General features: G+C 33.5%; 1 protein-coding gene across 1 annotated transcript in view; it reads left to right on the top strand.

Moving 5' to 3' along the window:
* The first annotated feature begins 3,150 nt into the window (after positions 1-3,150).
* Positions 3,151-21,568, top strand: part of LOC124367862 (pre-rRNA 2'-O-ribose RNA methyltransferase FTSJ3) — a 32,567-nt gene continuing 14,149 nt past the window's right edge. The window contains exons 1-8 of the mRNA XM_046825032.1: positions 3,151-3,359; positions 6,364-6,516; positions 7,271-7,417; positions 8,817-8,980; positions 10,542-10,832; positions 12,412-12,678; positions 13,705-13,866; positions 15,353-15,480. Coding sequence (XP_046680988.1) covers positions 3,293-3,359; positions 6,364-6,516; positions 7,271-7,417; positions 8,817-8,980; positions 10,542-10,832; positions 12,412-12,678; positions 13,705-13,866; positions 15,353-15,480 — 1,379 coding nt within the window. The 5' untranslated portion in view covers positions 3,151-3,292. The remainder of the gene's footprint in view (positions 3,360-6,363; positions 6,517-7,270; positions 7,418-8,816; positions 8,981-10,541; positions 10,833-12,411; positions 12,679-13,704; positions 13,867-15,352; positions 15,481-21,568) is intronic.

Here is a 21,568-nt window from a genome sequence, read left to right as displayed (position 1 = left end):
AAACTCAAAAATATTTCTGCCATACTGCCTCGCTGTTTTGTTTGGTTGGTTTGCACTTTGTATTAACTCGTAAGTGGCTCAATAGAAAAATATAAGTTGCATAATTTCTGTATTCTGTATTTTTGTACATTTGGGCATATATGTGTGTTACTTATAATGCTTTTATATTTGCAAATGAAAGGTACAGAGATAATAGAAACATGAATGGTACCTTTATATGTAAATCTTGTTATATGGTTATCTAAAAAAAAACAAACTTCCTTTGACTTGATAATATTATATTGATGACAATTATTACTATACCATCAAGGCGAAATTCTCTTCAAAGTAGGGGTAGACGGTAGACCTAAGGTGTCACGTTGGGATGAGAAATATTGGGAGGAGTGGGGATGTGTGATATGGAATTCCCCTAAACAAAAGGAGGGCCTAGGGGGAAAAGTTTTGAAATAATAAATGTGATTAACAATTCTTTAATATATTACTAATATCAACCAATCTGGTTGCGGTAGAGCTTGGGATTTGAGCTTGGCTCGTCACTATAGTTTCAATGGAAAACCAGAGTAGTGGTTGACTGTAATGCCTGTTAATCCACTTACAGTTTACACAATTTTTGAGAAAGAAACTTTATTTTTAACCACAATATTGTTAAGGAACTGAAAATGTACTTTAATAACTTTTAAACCCAGACCTATTTGCCATTGCTAATTCGTTATTAATAAAAGGAAGTATTCTTATTTCATTGTATGCCGATATCTTGAGAAAATCTCATACTATTGTCCAAGGGTAATAAAAGAAACTACTCCAGAAAGAAAATGACTTTAACAAAAAAGGTAGCGTGAAATGATCTAAAAGCTTGTAACTTGTGATTCAGAAGCTATATTGATCACTGGTAGGTAATTAGTTAAGGTTCAGTTAATCACGATAAAACTAAGCCCCTTGAACTTGCATATACAGACAATTACTCATTATTGGCAGTTTCGGTCCAACATCGGTTGACTGAAGATAGTTATCCATAGCGAGACCGAAATATTTAAAGAAATTAATTGTGTAAACAATGTCTCGACATGGTGTGAACCGGAAGACGTTGATGTTAGAAATGCAGTATGACAAACGATTTAAGTTGATGGGGTTTTAATCCCATATTATGCACCATTTCGTCAGATTCCGGACGCTGCACTAAGAAGGCAAACTGGAGCTAAACTCATTTACACTGAATCAACACTTTCCACCATAGCTACCTTATGCATTGTGTTCTATATAAAAAAAAATCTCTTTTTAATTGACAACACCATAAGCAAGTGTACAAGCAGTTAAATCCACCTGGGCTTCATTAAAACATTTCTTGCAGTTTATTTATTAATATAAAAATTGTAAAATTGTGACTGATCAGTTTCGTTCTATAATAAAGGGCTGAGGCATTTACACTTGGTTACAATTTCACTAATGTACGTCATGGGTCAGTATTTTGTATTCCTTACAGTCCCATTACTTGTTTTTGTCTTCTTTACCCGTCTAGTCACCTTTTACAGCAATGTGACTATTTATCACTCTCCTCTACCTACTAAAATTCGTAGGAAATACAAGTCTCGCACCTATCCTTTTTAGGAGGCTGAAATGCAACATTTTACTTATCAACCACTTTGTCAAATGTAAGTCGAGAAACTGGTTTTATTGGACCATCTGAATTTGTGTCGTATATTCTTTAGAATTGTACATAGTGCATGTCTGTCTGGTAGCTCTTTCTAAATAATCAACATAGACTTAGCTGGTAGACTTCCTACAATAGTGGGAGGAAAGCTTGGGTAGATTGTTTAAAATTTATGTCCAAGTTTATTGACCCATTAGCAGTTTCGTGGATTCTCTCTTCCTCATTACGTTTTGTTGTTACAGATGGTGCTATTCCACAATTTTATTGTTGTACATCTAAAACCCATTATTCAGTACTGACCATCCCATGAAACCAAATATGTAAAAATAAATTTCTTACAAATAGAAACCGTCTCACCATTGATTTTTAAAATGTTAAATTAATAGGAACAGTTTTTCCTCTATTTGTTGTTGTTTTGTCCCTGACCTGCGTACAAGTGACACTAAATAGATTGTTTGATACACACGTAATTTTTTCCCCAGGTGCGCTTAAAATTCTTTCTTTTCAGTTTTTAAAACAATTTAGCACTGCCTAAATATGGGTTCTTCAGGCATTCGGTTGTCCTTCCCATCGTTTGGTCCTTTCCAACCTAATATAGATATTACCTTGTTCTCTTAAAGTCTTTTCGTATTTAGATGATAATTTGGTTCCATATCTTAAAGTACCGTACCTATATTTTTAGCAATGAAATATCACGTGTGTTTGATGTTTAAATAAATATTTATCAATTAGTGTACGTTGCTGCAGCAATGAAGGTGTAGTTTACAGGTAAGTCCCTGCCAAAAAGGCGGGAATTTTTTTAAAAATTGTTTGTGTGTCCTGCAAACATTCATACCCATGATTAATGAACTCCAAAAAAATATTGGTTTAACTGATACTTCAATATTGATACTGATAATTGAATATTTGTACAATTATACATATTGTTAAGTTTGAATATTTTTAATTACTTATTCCAAAGAATCTTCTCTTAATTATAACTTTCATCGTCCAGAATATATATATATACAAGTGTCGAAAATCGGAGGGGTAGTCGGTAAAGTAAATATTTTCCCAAATATTAAAATAATTGACACTATTGCTAACTGAAAAAATCTGGTTTTATTGTTTGAAGCCTGCTCAGTTCTAAGCCATTGAATTAAACGCTTAATTGCAAGCGCTATTTTATTAACACACAATTTTTGAATCCGTGAATTATCTCTTAGTTGACTAGAGAGCCAAGGTTTTGACTTTTAAATATTCTTATTACCCTATGTATTAAATCAAGGAAGAGAAAGGTCCTACCTTTTTCATTCTGTTATTAAAACATCTTATATAATTATTTACGAAATTACATGAAACTAATTTTAATCGGCGCAAATAAAACAAAAACATTAAGTTTTTAAGACTAGTAATTACTTGGTATAGTATGTGCTTATGCCTATAATAGAATAAATAATTCTCAACAGCAAATGTGCCGGTATGGGATACAAATTACAAACTACAATTCAAAAAAACACTACGGAACAGACCACATGGTCTGAGACGGTTAACCTAACATTTCAATTGTAGTGTTGTAAAGGTGTTTAGGTTTTGTGATATAAAATTGAATGTTCAGTTAAATAAATAGCAAGTCCATTGAAAGTTTTAAAACAATTTTCAAAAATGGGTAAAAAATCCAAAGTTGGGAAACAGCGCAGAGATAAATTTTACCATCTAGCTAAAGAAACTGGTAAGTTATACTTCAGTGTATTGTTTGTTACTAGACTTGATTTTTAGATCTGTTTTATATTCTTTATAAGATGTTAAGTTTGTTTTTCAACTTTTTGATGTCGAAATTTAGCAAATAGAAAATGATTAATATATAATTTATATAATTGGGATAGTTATATTAATATGAAAGTGAGGAAAAGCCTAAAAAAACCCCTGTCTTCTTTAGGATAAAGCCCTGATGTAGAGTTGTAAGCTATAGTAGGGCGTATAACACTCGAATCATCAATATTCATGATTATCGAGGGTACAGTATAGGGGAGACTTTATTAAGCAGCCTACACTCGTTATTCGATTGCTACTATCGAACAATTCAATATATTATCCAACTTCAATGTATGTAACAATTGTACACAATAAGTTACCGTAACAAGAAGAATCTGGTACATTAACAATTTTAAATACACAAATTCTACAATAACATTATAAAACAACAAACCCAACTATGGCCTCGACTTAAATATCAATGAAACCTTACAATATTTATAACTTGCCCAGCTTGATATTAATAAGTAACCGCTTTTGTGAAATAGAGGAAAGAATTCTCTCCATGTGTATCCAGGAGCCAAGCTACTTAAACAAATCTCATCACGTGAGAAATGTCATACTTATTTTCCTCATATTCATTGCCATTTATTAGGTACTTCTTGATGTTTATTGTTTACATTAAAATTACTATAACTAATAACTTGAAATCATATGACAAGTTAAATAAATTGCAAAATCTAATTATCCTTCAGATAAAACAAATCGAACCATTCGATAATAGCAATCGAATAACGAGTGTAGGCCGCTTATTAAAGTTTACTCGCAGTAGCTTATGTCTTATAAACAAACTAATACTACTGCTGTAAGTAAAATATGCATACATAACAGTCTGCTATTGTAAAAGTAGGTTAATGAGTGAGTTTTTCGATTGTGTATTGTATTGTTTGTTTGTATTTTGATATTTGGTTAAATCATGAAAAAGACAGTGATGTAAAAATAAAAATGGCCATTGGTACTTTGTGGTTGCTGGTTGATAAAGGAGAATATTAAATCAGAACTTGTTAACCAGGCAGAGTTCAGCCAGAAAACTGGCATATAACATTCTTATGGGGGGGGGGAATGGCTGTCTTATTTTGCAGACTGGGTACTTAGACTAATCCGATTTTGTTGAAACTTGGTACGCATATTTATATAAGCACTAGCAGTTGCCCGTTGCTTCACACGCAATTTCCCGTTGAAAACAGTACACTATATTCACTTATTCTTTTTCTATCACATTCTAAACATTGCTGAGATAATTCATAGTCGTTCCATCGTGAGCCTCTTGGGCGCATTATGACTGTATGTACCATATTCCTGCCTCTATCTTTCGTGGTTTTTGCTAGGTGTTAAGTTATTCAGAACAATTAATGTATATGGATGAATCTCGGTAAACTAATTAGGTTATAAAGAATCAAATTCGGTCTTAAAATTAATTTTCTGTCTAAGATATTTCCAGTATTATTTAGGAGTGTGCCTTCAAGAAAATGTATCAAAGAAACCCAATTTCGATCATAAAGTGTCTTCTTTTGGCTCTTTTCATTTACCTTCCATGTAACCAAATTCGATTACCTTATGTGCAAACATTCACGGATTTTTACAATGAGGTTGTTTTCATAATAGTGTTTAATAGTATTTTCATTGCATTAGATAGTTTATTTATCATTGGTGCAATCTGAATTTAAAATTAGGCAATGACGTCTTCTATGCAACCTGCATTACACTACTGATCAAGCACTTTACAATAAAAATTTTATAAATTTTAAATGTAAACAAATGTTTCTGCCTCTTTGATGAACTTCAGCTGAAAGTATTAACAGCTGTTAAGTAGCAGTTCGCTTTGTATTATGTGTCGTAGCGCAGTCTGTCGGATCCAATATAAAACACTCTAACATCAACAACGATTTATAATTAAAAAATTATTAAAAATAAACTATTTAAATTGGACTAAATTTACTCTAGTATGATATTAGTATGGTATTTACTCTTATAATGATAAATTAAGTTATTTTTGATATTTATTTAACTTTTACACTATTACGTTAGTTTATATTATATGCCTATGTTACTTCCAGGAACGTGTAGAATCACTGTACAAAATTTCACGATGTTTCGTGCATTGGTTCCAGAGTTATAACGGAACATACAAACAAACATTCACATTTATATAATATATATATATTATATAGATTAATTATATACAGTAAAAAATTCAAATTTTTAGCTATGTTCAGTATGTGTATTTCACTAAAAACCTCTTAAAATCCTACAGAATAGACTGGTTACTTGACGGGATGGATTCCTCAATGGTAAACTATCTAAAGAACACCATGATCGTTGTTGATTGGCATTCATTAAGTGATAACTCAAAGTTCTTTTTTGTCCCTACATCATTTAAGACAAGAAGCTGAGGAAATCCCTCATTGCACTTAGACCTTTGAACTTGTTTCCGGAGTGATAGGATTTTCTGGATAGATAAGACTAGTGGTAGGGACCACTTCTTGTCGTAATCCAATGAGATAATAGCGTGAGTAATAGCGGGTTCTATATCTCAGTCATGTAACCTTGGAAGAGGGGGAGGTTAGTTCTGTTCCAGATTCTTACAGTCAAAGTAGGTGTACAGGAAGTTATCACTCATGTTTAGTCTAGCAAAAGCCAATAACACTAAGGGGCTCCACCCTTCGTAGTAGACTACAGCTATCGATCAACCCTTTTACCCAATATTTCAACATTTGTGGTTACGATTGTGGTGCAGCTCATGGACATCCTTGGGGTTGCCCAGATGTAAGTGACACTCTGGGTTTTTGCTGTACCCAATGTAGTTTCAAGTGGAATGCATAAGCTAGCCAGGAGTGAACCCTCCTGTAAGCAATGTATAGTTAGTCAATTATGTACTCTTATCTTTCTAGTCTTATTAATATGATTGATGATGCCTGTAGGATACCGGTCCCGAGCTGCCTTCAAATTGATTCAACTGAACCGCAAGTTCAACTTCCTTCAAAAGTCACGTGTGCTGATAGACCTGTGTGCTGCGCCAGGAGGATGGATGCAAGTGGCCAAACAGAACATGCCAGTGTCCAGCGTCGTTGTTGGTAAGATCTACAAAATAATGTGCTACTATTACAAATGTACAAGATTGCTACTATTTAAGGCTATGTGTTTTTACAAATAAAAATATTCTTTATTTTCAATGAAATCAAGCGTTGAAATGTAATTAGATAGGATAATATACAATTTCAATAAGAATATTTAAATTTGTCAAATTGCAAGTCTTCTTGCAATGAAATTATTGAGTGTGTAAAAAGAATTGTTAATAATAGGTTTATTATGTGAATCTTGGTATAAGCCAGGATATATTTGCATTGTTGTGGATGTTCTTTAGAAGGTCGTCCTATGTAACCTGAGATGAGGGGTTTCAGATGTAAAAGTGCTATTCAGTTGTATGAATTTTGTGAAAATCTTTTTGTATGATTTGAATTCGTAATTTAAACTATATTATTGGTTAGTGAGGGACTTACCTGTTATTTGGTATATTTTGTTGTTTTTTTGCTCCTTGCTAGAATGAAGAAGGCCGAATAATATTTCAATCCTCAAATGTGCACTTGCAAAGAATGGCGTTTGAACTTTGGCATCATTTTGAATTGTTACTATGGAGGGTGGGTGTGACTAACGACTATACATCTCTTCACAAACTCCACCGGGATATATTTTTTAGGTTTCATCAATATAAAGTTAGCTTTGCATTAGTTTTAGAGTATACGAACGATTTAGAAGTAGTAATTGAGTTCAATGGTAAACAAACATATATTTATCCGAGTCTTGAATATGGTAATGTGTGTTTTGCAGGAGTGGATCTGTATCCGATCCCAGCAGTTCCGGGCTGTATATCTCTGGTGGAGGATATCACCACAGATAAGTGCAGGAAAGCTTTAGCCAAAGAGCTACAGACTTGGAAAGCTGATGTCGTTCTCAATGACGGAGCTCCAAATGTTGGTATGTAAAGTTCATAACCTTTCAATAATTTGGTGTATAAATTGTTTTTTCACTTTATTTAATAGAATATTAACTCAAAGGTGTTTTAATGTGAGTATATATAGTATTTTCTTATCAGTATTTTGAGCATTATTTTCAAAAGAATAATACTGAGGAACTAATATTCATAAAAGAATATCAAGTCGTTTATGAGTATACACTTGGGAAAATCTAAGAAGAAGTAAAAAATATTCAGACTTATAAAATCTACCCTATGACTTAATCCTTTGGTTTGAATTTTGGATAAACGTTTAAAATAATATATTGACAAAATGGTGTCAATTTTCCCTATTCAGGGTTAAGTCTACATAAAATATTCTTATATCAGTATTATTTGAATTAAAATGTGTATTGTGTTGTTGAGGCTGTTGTATTGTTGGGAGTTAATTTTAATGTTTTGGTATTATTAGGAAACCAAAGTAATATTGGTTTGTTTTATGTACAAAACTACTATATAATGATATGGTGATAAAAACCGGATCTTTCCATTTTAAAGTATTTATAGAAAAGATTTTAACATCAATATAAATTAATTTAGTAGTATAATGCAAGATGCAGGAATGCCGAAGATGTTAACAAAATTATGAAGTCGCCCAATAACACTTTGATAACATTTCCGTTTTGGTATCACCTAAGTGAAGTATGATAATTACCTGGATTAGCTCAGTGGTTGTTAGCTAAACTAAATTTAGGTTCTTTCCCTTACTGTGATTGACAGTATTGGTGCAGGTAGGAAAAAACACAACAAAATTGAACTTTAAAAGTTCTTTCTAATACAAGTGGAATTTTTTACCGTTTGGAGTTAACTTAAAGTAGGGTGACTATTAATTGTGTTTGCATTACTTTCGTGTTTGATTTATTATTGTTTCATGGAACTGAATGTTTATTTGTTTAACTATTTCCCAGCTTGCTGTATAATTTCTATAGGTTTTTAACTTTGGAGTTAATGAAAGTTTACTTGCAAATCGTATTTAAAATATCACATCATTTGGTAATCTTCAATTAAACAAAAACACGTTTTTTTATTTATTTTTTCTTATTTATTTGTTTATGATACTAGAGTTTACAATAATTTCTTCTAAACTTGTATGTTCTGCTACTCTAGGCTTAATTACATAAATCCTATATCATATGAAACAAAATTCATGAATCAAATTCTTCACATAATCTCAATTAGCTGTTTTTCTCAGCCCTGTTCTTTTGAGAATTTATATTATGTCTATTATGAATATGGAATGCTTTAGAATTAATGCTGTAACAGTCTAGTGTGAAATACACATGAAAATCAAGCTTATTATTTGAACCTCAGTAGGATTCTCTATGTCAAAAAAAGTATAATTTTCTGATGTTATGTTGGCAGGATTGAACTGGCTGCATGATGCGTACCAGCAGGTGTGTCTGACTCTGAGTGCGCTTAAGCTGGCAACTCAGTTCCTCAAGAAGGGAGGATGGTTTGTCACCAAGGTGTTTCGGTCCAAAGACTACCACGCTCTCATCTGGGTGTTCAAACAGCTGTTCAAGAAGGTACACAATATTATTTGGGCAACTCTGGAAGATCATTTAATTCATTTTAATTCGCTTAACATAGAAATAAGTTCATGTTATTTTCTGACCGATAATTATTGTTAATGATGGATGATTTGAAAGGGTAACAACAGAATAACAGACATTTTTTATGTTTTACAAAAATAGAACACTAAGATTCAAGAATTGGAATCTGTCCTCTTCTTAAAGTTTCAAGAAACGTAAGGCAAAGATTAAGCAAGCAGAAATTAGTATATGGCGAAGGTCTTGCCAAAGTCAAACTTTACAGCAGAACAAGTTCTAGATCTAAAATTTGTTAACACATAAGAGGGGGAATTTAGAGGAAAGATTGAAATCCTAAAAATGTAGTGTTCAATTTCTGTAACATATAGGCCTAATGATGGCAAATGTCCAAAATTCTTTTCTTTTTTCAGATTTTCTGGGGTTTGGGAATCCAAAAAAAAGGATACTGATTAATGTTTAATGTGTTGTAACTTAAATAGTAATAATTTTTACTATTTAGCCATTTAGTTTAGAGCCATTTGAGTTTGAAGTTTTTAAAGTTTGCAGTTTGAAAGATTTAAGGATTGGTTGATATCTGGAGATTAAGATGCTTCATCAAGATTATGCTTTAAACCAGTCAGGGACAACATCTTTTGAGATTATCATCTTCGAAACGCTGAGAGCAGGCTATTTTTTCATATGCATAAAATGGATTTTGGACATTCATCTGAAAGCTCAGATTATGAAACATTGATCATCTGTATCTGTTTTGTTGATCTTGTCAATAAGTTCATCACCCACCACTGATGGCCTGCACTCTTTTCTTCTTCGTGGATGATAGCCCAATTTTAAACAGACGAACCCATTCACGTACATTCTCACCATCTATAATGTTTGGCCCGTAAATGGCACAATGTTTTCTATGAATAACTGCTGCTGAAGCAAAACCTAATTACACCACCATATACTTCGTATTTGGCATAAAACTCAATCAGGGCACACATTTTACTAAGCTGTAGAAAGTGGGCGATCACTTATATGACCTTCTAATTGCCATGGCTAGATGTTAGCTGACCTGCTGAGAGATGAACTGCAACCCTCACTACTACCAGTGCTGTAAGTGAATGAAATTCACTTTTGGGAGTAGCCGTCTTATGAACCACTTTCTTATAAACCTTTTATCTCCTTCATGTCTCCTCCATGGTTTGTTTTCATAATGCCTTCTTTGGTATTTTACCCTGGAAAGAAGTGTAACTGCCATGTGTGAAATAAATTTCCATCTGGAAGACAATGTTGCCATAAAAGGGGAAATGCATAAATAATAAGTAAAGGGAATAAATAAGGAAGGTGGAATTTATATTGGTAAACAAGATAGTATAGTTTTGAAGACAAATATTTGACACAGCCAATAAATTATAAGTGTGAAACGGTTAAGTCTTGTGTAGTCATTTTAGAGAAGCTTGATTTAGTGGTGTGACCAGCCGTTGTTATCTTCCAACTAGCTGTACATTACAATGAGCTGAGTGACATCCATGTAATGCCACCTGTAATGTTGCAGGTCCACGCCACCAAGCCGCAAGCGTCGCGACTGGAGTCAGCCGAGATATTCGTAGTCTGCCAGTACTACTTAGCGCCAGACAAGCTGGACCAGCGCTTCTTGGATCCCAAGTACGTGTTCAAGGAGCTGGAACTGGAGGTTGGCAACAAGGCGTCGGTGTTCCACCCGGAGAAAGGAAAGAAGGCCAAGGCAGAGGGTTATATGGACGATCGTGCAGGATACACGGTGCTGCCTGTCAGTCAGTTCCTGCAGAGCAGCAATGTCATCTACACTCTGCAGACCACGGCTGTGGTAAGTGTATAGCCATTAATCTCTATTATTTATATTGTGAAAGAAAATTTTGTATTATTAAGTGTTGATATATTAATACAGTTAAGATACAACTGTAACAAAGCAATTTGTTGTACATAGATGCGTGTAAACTATCAGTATCTCTCATTGACTGAAGTACTAGTTTAGATTAAATTATAAACTAGCTGACTGGAGGAAACTATCTTAAGAAAAGTGAAGTTTTTTCTTGAGAAACTATCTCTAAATCAGTTTTTCCAAAGAATTAATTTAATTTTGAATCCCCAAAAAACAGTTTATATTGAGTTTAATGCAAATAGAGGCAGAAATCAAATTAGTCCCAATATACTAATTGAACAAGTTTCTGTACTGAAAGCTGAAGAGGTAAAATTCTTCGAACTAACTTTGGACAGTTCCCTAAATTGGAATAAACATTCAGATAAGATCGTCTCAAAAATTAAATCTGGTTTATATGCTCTCCGTAGAATGTCAAAATTATTTACAGACCAAACACTAGTCTATATATTTTTCGCATATTCATTCACATATATTACATTCGGTATTTCTTTATATGGATCTACATCGGCAAAAATTTGGATTCAATTTTAATCATTCAGAAAAAAGCAATCCGTATTATTCTAAAATTGCAATGGAATGAATCAGTTAAAACGCATTTCCCTCGATTGGGAATAATGACAGTTTATAGTATATATCTATAGCACTGTCATACTTACTTACTTACTGCCGGGGCGTAACAAATCTCAGTTGATTCTTTGCCTCGTCTATGAGCCTCTTCCACGCCACCCTGTCTCCCGCCAGATCCACAGACCCTCCATACCGGGTCACATCTTCGACCACTTGATCGCACCATCTTATCTTTGGCCTATTAATTTAAGAGAATTATAGCACTGTCATGTCAGTCAAAAATCATGTAAGTGACATTAATACCTGTGGCAACATTCACGACTATAATACACGAAATAGAAATAATATGGTTATAGATTGTCATAATTTGCAATTCTATTATAAAAAGCCCTAACTATATTGGTGTAAAATTCTTTAATATACTTTCAAATTACTTAAAATTAAAGGAATAGACTCAAATTTTTCAAATAAAATTGCGAAATTACTTAACCAACTTACCATTATATTCCTTCTCTGAATTTTTTGAAATTCTTAGTATATCAATATTGTATGTATTTATGTTACCATTTATTTCATACTTATATAAATTATTCAAAATTAATATTGTTTATTATTTATAATTTTTTATGGATTTATTGTGGACTTTATAAACATCCACTTACGTATTTAAAAATATATATTATGTTTTTATTCTTGAAACCATTCGTGTACACCATGCGTAAACTTTGAATAAAGATGTTTCTGATTCTGAATAATAATAGTAATAATACTAAGTAATAATAGTAAAGTAATCACAATAGAATAAAAACTTGATTGAAATCGTTTCGGTTGAAGTATACTCTGGCCTGAACAAGAGTATATAATTGTAGGATTTTACATTTATCGAAATGCAGTATGTTGCCAGGAGAGAATAACGATTGTGTTACTGTGGTTGTAGATCGAGTTTGATGACGACGCGGTGGCCAACGATCCTCGGACTACACCGGAGATCAAGGAGTGCTGCAAGGACATCAAGGTGCTGGGACGCAAGGACCTGAGAATGCTGATGGCCTGGTGGAAGGCGTTGAGAGCGGACGAAGAAGAGACTAAGGAGGGAGTCAAGAAGGAGACTGATGGAGGAGAGGAGAAGAAGGAAGGAGAAGAGGAACTGTCTGAAGATGAGAAGGAACTGGTTGATGTCGAACAACAGATCCAGACGCTGAAGGTCGGTTAAAATTAGCATATGTTTTTCTCTAGGTAGTAGTTGTTTCATTCAGTAAGCTGAGCCTGCCTAATGTCTAAATAACAAAATGTCCATAAGCATTTAAAATTTAGAAAAAATGTAGTATTCTGAATATTTCATACTGTTTAAAGAATGTAATAAAATCCTCTATAATGTTATACACTATTTGTTGTGATTCTTTTTATAAGTGATAGTTTAGGTAATTGTTTCACTTTGGCAAGTGGTATGGTTATAAAATGAGATGGCATAAGCTAGAAATCTTATTACTATCCAAAGCCAAATTAATATTTATTGTATTAACTTCTTTAGTGATCACCATGAATTGGTAATTCATTGAGGTTATTGTTGATTAAACAGTTATTCAAAAAGCTCAATTTTTGCATTCCATTACGCTATATATTGTAAAAGTAATCTGCTAACTTTATTTTTAAACAAGTTATATAAATGATTTTGATCAGTTAAATGTTTTTCCTCTTCTTATACTTTGTTTTAGTTGTTTTGTCACCATTGTGTGATAATGCCATCATTTGTTATACTACATCTTTGGGAAACTACTCTGTAATGTCTTTATAACTAGCATTCTCATAACAAGATATTTTTCACAACAACATGTCAATTTAATCGTTGCCATTCTTCTTTCATATTTAAAATTTTGTAATCTCACTTGTCTGATGTTTTGCATTCACGGATAATCTATCAGGATAGCATTAGGGAAATTACTAGAATTTCATTCTTTTCCTTCAAAAAACATCTTATGACACTCAACATGTCTTGATGAAATCTTATTAAAGGTTGATATCATTACCAATGGTGAATAACTTAATTCTTTAGCTATATTTTAATTTGTATTAATTCTTTTTTATGATTAGCTTTTATTACCCAAAGGACATTGTTTAGTAATTAATAAAATGTAATGAACTAAGTATTTTTATCTTTTCTCATATTTTCAAAATAATACCCCATTTACGACAACAACCACATAAAATAAATTGTTTCTGTTTTATCCAGGAAGAAGAATCTAGGGAACAGAAAAGAAAGAGGAAGAGAGCAAATAAGGAGCGTACAAAATTAAACGAGAAATTGAATTTGAAAATGGTGGTAAAGGGAGACTACGGGCCAAAAGATGAAGACATTGAAGTGTTCAACTTGAAGCAGCTGCAACATGCTAAAGTGAGCCAAAATTTAGATATAAGGTTTAAAAAGTTAAATTCTTATATTTAGTGATTTAGATTCTAATTATTCTTGACCCAGTATCGCCCAGCATCACTATATGGACAGTATATTTCTGCATATAGCACCGGAGTTAATATAAGAGGAAATTTTATTTTGGGCACATTTTGTGTAGTAGTAATTTATATGGATCTTTTAATGGTGTGGAGTGCCCCAAATATTTAAAAGATTGTCTACAGAAGTTTTACTTGTTTCTAATGAGTTTCCAATTAATTATATTAAATTTGTCACAATCTTTTTCAGACGTTTATTATTTTGTGTTTGCTTCACATTTGTGTTATACTGAGCATTATTCTTAAAATACTTTCAAATTTTATACTGAAGTGTTAGTTTTAACGTCACTTGTAAAATAATGTAATATAATTGTTTTATAACTATCTATAATGAGGTGTAGTTATGTTTTTGTGCTAGAAATTCTGAAGTGAAATTTATTGCCAAGATAAAATTTTGTTACACCATTTGGATGGTCAAAGTTGATCACAAATTATTTTGTTCAAGTGGAGAAATACATTTATCATCATTAAACACAGAAAAATAAGAATTCGTTTAAAGTGAAATCAAGTTAAATGCCACTTAGTACATTTTCGATCTGCCATGGCTGCAGACTATAAAGATAAACTAAAGTTTTGAAAAGTCAGTATAGATTTAGCTGCCTAACATGGTTAATTTTAGCAAAGATTTTTTTTACTTTTTTTAAAGTCATTATTGTTTACGAATCATATTGCTGATTTTAGTTGCTAATTGATTTTAAATGTTATTTTAAAAAGATTAATAGCTGTTGAGTAAAGAAAGTTTGACTACTTTATGTGTGATATCACTTTTGCTTTAAGTTACAAAATTAATCTTTTTGTTGTTTTAAAAAAAGGTGAGGCCATTCCTCTTTTAATTCTTATTCTGCCCGTCCTCATGGGTCACTGGTCTGTGTGAGGATCTTATCAAACAGAATAAGGAGGAGAGGCGATACAGTACAAGGTCGATGGTACTGGTAAAAATTGCTACGGTCACAGAGAGGCCATTCAGGCGGATTGTAGAAACTGCGCTGTCTCTAACTCGGATACAAAGTCTTAGACCGCTCGGTCATCTCTTTCTCAGAGTTGGATGAATTGGTTTTTATATCAATGCTCTTGAATTGTAGACTAATTTATTGGGGGGAAACATTACATGAGACGAAATACGGTTCGAAATATTAAATATTTTTAACAATATTAATGTTGGCTTATTTTATGGTTCAAGTAAAATTCTTGTTGGCTATTCCAAGTATAAGTCAACTGTAAATAAATATTTCATTTTCTTCACAAGAACCTCCTATAGTATTTATATATTAGCAATTGGGTTTTTGGCTCAAAAAAGCTGTTAAGATTTAAAAGGAAATGGCAAAAAAGAAGGAAATGTAGAATTGTCAGTTGAACTCTCTTTGATGTTGTAGGATCTACAGAAGGTAACGGACCAAGCGCCTGAGTTGTTGGCAGAGTCTGAACCAGAGTCGGATGATGAGCCGAAATCGAAGAAGGAACTCTATGACAAGGAGAAGACCCACTTGGACAGCTCGGGGAAGTGAGTGCTAAAGAATAAAAAGCTGATTTTATTGTGGTTCTATAAATTAATCTTTGCGGCCCCAAATTCTTTTAAATTGCTAGACCGTAACTTAATGGAAAATACACAGGAAAAGGGATAATAATACAAGAATAACGCATGTTGGTAGAGTATTGGTAATCAACAATCCTGATCTTACACACCTCTAGGAGCCATTTTGTTCCACTGTTGCTGTTCCGGAGATTGCTTGTGATGATATCTTGAGATAACCAAATTCTCTGATAAGTGATTGTACTTAAAAAAAGACCCATTCTTGATGACTAGTTAGCTCGTGGCTTGGCCTTGGTCCCTAATGTGGTGCAATTGGTTTTTGGTTAGTATAATTTTTTATTTCAATTTGTTCAACCCTGAACCCTATGCACTCGAAGGCAGTATTTATTTATAAATTGTCCTTATGGAGCTTGTATGGCCAGCTCTACTGGCCAAAGTCCATAGCTCATAAGGCCAGCACCACTGGCACTAAACATAGCAGTTATTTTTTAATATTCTCTTTGTTTTTTTTTAATGAATGGTGCGTGCTGAAATCTATCGAGCAGCTGTTTCTTAAAGTAATTTTTAGGTAAAGCATTCAACTTTAAATTAACCTATAATTCTTTTCTAAACATTAACTGTGAAATAATATGAATGGCGTGTAGTGGGTGTATACACTGAAGTGATAGAAAGGATAGAAACCTAAGAAAATTTTACAAGTAGATGTGTGCTAACTATTCTTAAATACACATAGGTGTGTATTTTTAAAAGTTTTATTCCATAAAACCTTGTAAAGACTGAGAAAAATGTAACATAGTTCATGTCTGAGTATAACATAACCGTAAATGCCTACTTTATAATATTTTATTTTAAACGTCTTTTTCAAAAGATTAGTATAAGAGTTAAATTTCCCAAATGTATGTTTATTTGTATTAAAAAGATTCATTAAAAATAAATTTTAAATTAGTTTTCATTTCTTCTTTAAACATTTTAAATTACAATGCAAATAACACAGAGGATATTGAAAATAATTCTGATCTGGGGAGGGAAACAACAAATATGGCCGCCGAGCTGTCAAAGAAAGTAATACGGCCACTTGTACTGGCCATACGAGTTGCGAGGACGAACTAAGGCAAAACTAACGCGAACTGTCTGCGGTATTGGTGTGGCCGTTGGCCTTTCGAGCACAAAAGGGTTAAAGATAAAACTTCTCTGAATAAAAAAAAAATCAAAATAATGTTTGTCCATATAAGAGGTATTAAAGACATTTAAGAGGACACACTAGTTAGCTGCCTGCAGCCCATCTCATGCTCATATTTTAGAATTATGTAGAATTTTTATGGAATAATCTGTACTGATTATAAATGATAAACAATTAGTATTAACAGATAATCATATTTTTTACAATTTATTACCATTGAAACACTAAAATCGGTTTCTGTAGTGAAACATTTATAGATTTCAGACGAGTTCCTTTTTATAATACAGTTTTAAAATTTATCCCCATGTTAACTCTTTTCTTGGCAGTATATAGTGAGTGAGTCGCACTAGTGAGGGTAGACAATCAAGGTGGTGTATTTTATGAAATGGATGCATGGTAGGTAGGGTGGCTGGAAAAAATCTTTTTTGGAGTAATCAAATTCTAATAGCGCAAAAAACTTGCGCATAGACGTCATTATTAAGGAAAAAATATAAAATAAAATCATTTTCAAAATTTGAAATCGCGCAGAGGGCTTAAAGTTACGAAAAAAATAAAAATGTTGGCAATTTTCGAAATCGCAAAAAATCTAATTTTTATTTTTTTTGTTTTAATAGTTAAAAAGGGTCTTATAGAATAGCCTCAATGAATATAAATAAAATTTAGACTAATTCCCGTTAAACTGAAATCGCGCAAAATGCTATAGGCGGGGGTTTTCGTAAAAAATCGATCTTCCATGATTATGATAATTTTTGTGATTTTCAATATTTAACGTGTGTTTACATAACATATTATATTTAGGTTTGTATTAAGACTCTTGCAAGTGATAATCAAATAAATTTATTAGCCAATCACATCATATTACATCATATTATACATTATGCAATGCATGTTATTGTGATAGGCAAAAGGTTATTTAGATGGAAACTCCTTTGAATTGTGACTTGAAATCAAATGTGGGCATCAGCTGTCTTGATTTTAAGGTAGCTCTAATATATCAATCTCGATTTTCTTGCCCGCACACTTTTTCTGCTGATTCTGTAACCAGTTTTACACACCTCTCAACTGCCTGGGTGTGGCATGGGAACTTGAGGTAGTTAAACTCCGGTAAGGCCTTTTCTTTCAATAAAGAAGCAATATGTTCAGTTGAAATCTTAGACAGAAGTGGCGGTGGTGTTAACTTACAGGTAGACCAATCAATTAGTTCGGTATAGTTGTTTGCACTAAAATTGATTGAAGGTATGATGAAGTCTCTAACGAATCCTTCGGCTAATGGCTCATTTCTGGATTTTAGGATCCTCCTGTATCCGAGTTCTCTAATGTTTGGGTTCTTATCCATTATCATAGCCAACATGATATTTTCAGGGTGACAGAAGAATGCGTTCCTTTGAATCACTGGATCAATGATATTCTTGATACTTTCTGGCAGATCTCTGGTTCATTTGACTACCTTAAAATATGCTTCGGTCCATCTTTCACAGTCCAGTTTTTCTTTATATCAAACCACACAAGCGCATATGTCTTCACTATGTAATTTGCAAGAGTCTGTAACTCAATTGTTGGACTAGTTTGGGAGACATACAATCTTAAAACCCGGTTAGCACAGGTAAGCCAACGAGAGTGACTGATGGGTCCAGGATCCTTAGCAGCCAAGTCTGGATTACAGATTCCTGTGTTGACTGCTCTTACAATGTCTAAGAGGTACTGCTGATCTTTACTCAGATTGGATTTAGTAATATCAATTACTTCTGATTGTATCGGCTCAAAATCTACAACAGGAATTTTCTCACAGCCAGGGAGTTGTTTTCCGATTGGACCACTGAATGAAGCTGGGCCTGTTGTAGTTCCATCCAAGTGTTCAAATAAATGCCTATATGGCAACTCATTAAAATGTAGCAAACATATAAACCATTGCAACGAACGGCGACACTTAAGTTCTATTTTGTGTATAACACCATTTCTCCATCCAGTGTTTGTGGCTGTTCCATCACATCCGACGGCCTCCACTGCACTCATATCAAATCCCTTACTTTCTAAGTGTTCCCAAATACTGTCTGCAATTCCATTCCCGGTCCCGTTTTTTGGTGTTACATGGCCAATGTATTTACCACTAGGCTCACTTATCACACTGACGTGTTCCTCTTTTATAGTCCTCTGGTACATTTTTGATCCAATCTTCTCCTGAGTTATAGTTTTGTCTTTTCTTCCGTCAAAATAGATTGCGTTTACTTCTTTCATCTGGTTGTCTTCTTCCGTAATTATTTTTCGAATCTTCTCTTTCTCTCTTCTTATTTTATTTCTGTCTATTACTTTTGCCATGTTTTCATCACATATTATTCCCAAATCGTGCAAGACACCAGTAGCTATTGCTGCGGTGGCTCTGTCCGACACACCGAACCTGTCACTCATCAAGGATGTTGTTGTCAACGTTGAACGCATTTGTGTAGACGAAGAAGGCAACAAAACCCCTACATCACACTCAACATCTGGTAAATTTTTCTTAATTTTCTTTTTTTCATTACTGCAACCACTTATAGCACCTTTGCTTGTACTGGGAGTACTAGGCTCAAAAGTAGTTTGCGATTCTTGAGACAACAATTGTGCTCTTCTCTCTTTCTTAATTTAGTTGTTTCTTGTACATCTAAACTACCAATAGCCATAATTCTGGTTGTTCTTTGATCATACATAAATTTCAACTCAATGTCTGGAATTCTTCTAGTTTTATCACATTTACAGGCTACACTCAAAGGACAGTTGCCCTTACAGATGACAGTACCACATGTGCAATTCAAAGTTATTTTGCATTTACACGCAGCAATATCAAAAAGTTTGCTTTTTGCATTCTGTATGAAAGCCTCAATTTTTTTCTTGTAAAAATCTTTTTCACAGTCTCGGTTATAAGATTTTTTTAATGCAATATAAGAGTTGTAATATGATTGGATCAATTGGACCACACGAGTGTGTGTGACTGTTGGAATTGTGGCCTTGTTGTAAATTCCAACTACTTGAGTAGCTACACAATCGGCAATTGCTAAAAATCCTAATTCTTTCTTATTATTATGGCTAAATAACAAAGAACGTTTATACTTCTCATCCAAGCAACAGAGCAGGATGTCCTCGTATGTTGGCAGCACAATCCACTTAGTTCTTTGGGCACACCGATGATAGGGCACGCAATAGTCTGTCTTGTGACACGGGGAGCGTTTGGACATGCCATTTCAAAATTACAACATATAAAAACACTTTATCACAATGTTCATCACATCACTGTTTGATTGCACTAACAACGTAAGCACTAGCAGTAACGCGGATGATTTGCAACTGACCGCCCGCGTGTCCCGTAGCCTGGGCGAATCTATCCGTCCAAGCGGAAGGGGAGTATGTTTTGAGGAAAGCTAACTAGTACCTTACTTTCGGCCTTTTGCGCGAATACAGTTTAGGATTATCTGTTCGGAAAGTATGTTTTCCGTGTTGGGAGAACAATTTAGAATGGTTTTCAGTCCATTAAAATATTAACTTACTAATTTTTAGATTGAGGCATATATTTAAAAATCGTTAAAAATCATGAAAGATCGTTTTTTTTACAAAAAAGCCTCAACTTCAGGCCTTTTGCGCGGTTTCAGTTTAAAAGGAATGAGTCTAAATTTTATTTATATTTATTAAGGCCACTCTTTAAACCCTTTTTTAACTATTAGACCCCAAAAAAATTAAAATTTGAATTTTTGCGTGTTTTCGAAAATTGCCAAAATTTTTATTTTTTTCGTAACTTTAAGCCCTCTGCGCGATTTCAAATTTTGAAAATGATTTTATTTTATATTTTTTCCTTAATAATGACGTCTATGCGCAAGTTTTTTGCGCTATTAGAATTTGATTACTCCAAAAAAGGTTTTTTCGAGCCACCCTAATGGTAGGTAAAGAGTTAAAAGCGGATCCTCCGGTGTTCTTACATCAGCTAACTATTATGCTCTCTTAAAGTTTTCTAACAAAGCTCAATTAAAAGCATCCTCTAAATTTATTATCAAACATTACATGCATACATGGTTACTGTTCAAAACAATCGCCATTAAGGCATTTGTCATGCTGGGGTATAAGCATTCCAATACTCTTCATAGAATCTTGCTATCAGTTACTTGAGATGGGTTTCCACAGCGTTTCAGAATGTGTCGTCTGATCAGAAGCTCTACCCTCCTAGCTAATTCTTTAATTCAACGTGTGAAAGTCGCTTAACGCTAGATCAGAACTGTATGGTCAAAAATTTTACATTGAAATTCGTCAAGGAGACCTTTCACTAGAGAAAACTTTAGAATGGGCGTTGTCACGAATAAGGACAATATCAGAAGTAAGCATTCCTCTTCTTTTGTACTGAATGGCTCTCTGTAACCATCGCAATGATTCACAGTAGCCTTCTGCATTTATCGTACTGTAAAAATTCCACAAGGAGGGAACCTCAACTTGATTAGGGTTTGTTCATGACTTCCAAGAATACGGTAGCCGTGATCTATTTATGTGAGTTTGTTTTGTGAATTTTAATATATCTATTGTTTTGACTGTTCAGTTTCTGGTGTATCGTACAGAACCCATGTCTCATCTCCTGTCACAATATTTTCAAAAAATCTCCATCATCAGTTTCACAGTGGTTAAGAAACGATAATGGTGCTGCCATTAGTTGAGCTTTGTGGTCATTGAACATCTTATCGAACACAAAGTTTCTTTTAGCCTAGGTTCCTTTATGATAGTGTAGTGTGCTGACCTTGAAATATCAGGAAATATATAAGAAAAACCCACTAATAGTAAACCTCCAATTGCCTTTTTAACTGTGTCATCAATTTGTTCAACAAGATCTACTTTTGTGACAGACTTGCGTTCTCTGGTCTCCTTCAT

The sequence above is a fragment of the Homalodisca vitripennis genome, chromosome 8 (assembly GCF_021130785.1).
Source record: "Homalodisca vitripennis isolate AUS2020 chromosome 8, UT_GWSS_2.1, whole genome shotgun sequence".
NCBI lineage: Eukaryota > Metazoa > Arthropoda > Insecta > Hemiptera > Cicadellidae > Homalodisca > Homalodisca vitripennis.
The sequence above is the reverse complement of the archived record's forward strand: the minus strand, read 5'-3'. Positions and strand labels throughout refer to the sequence as shown.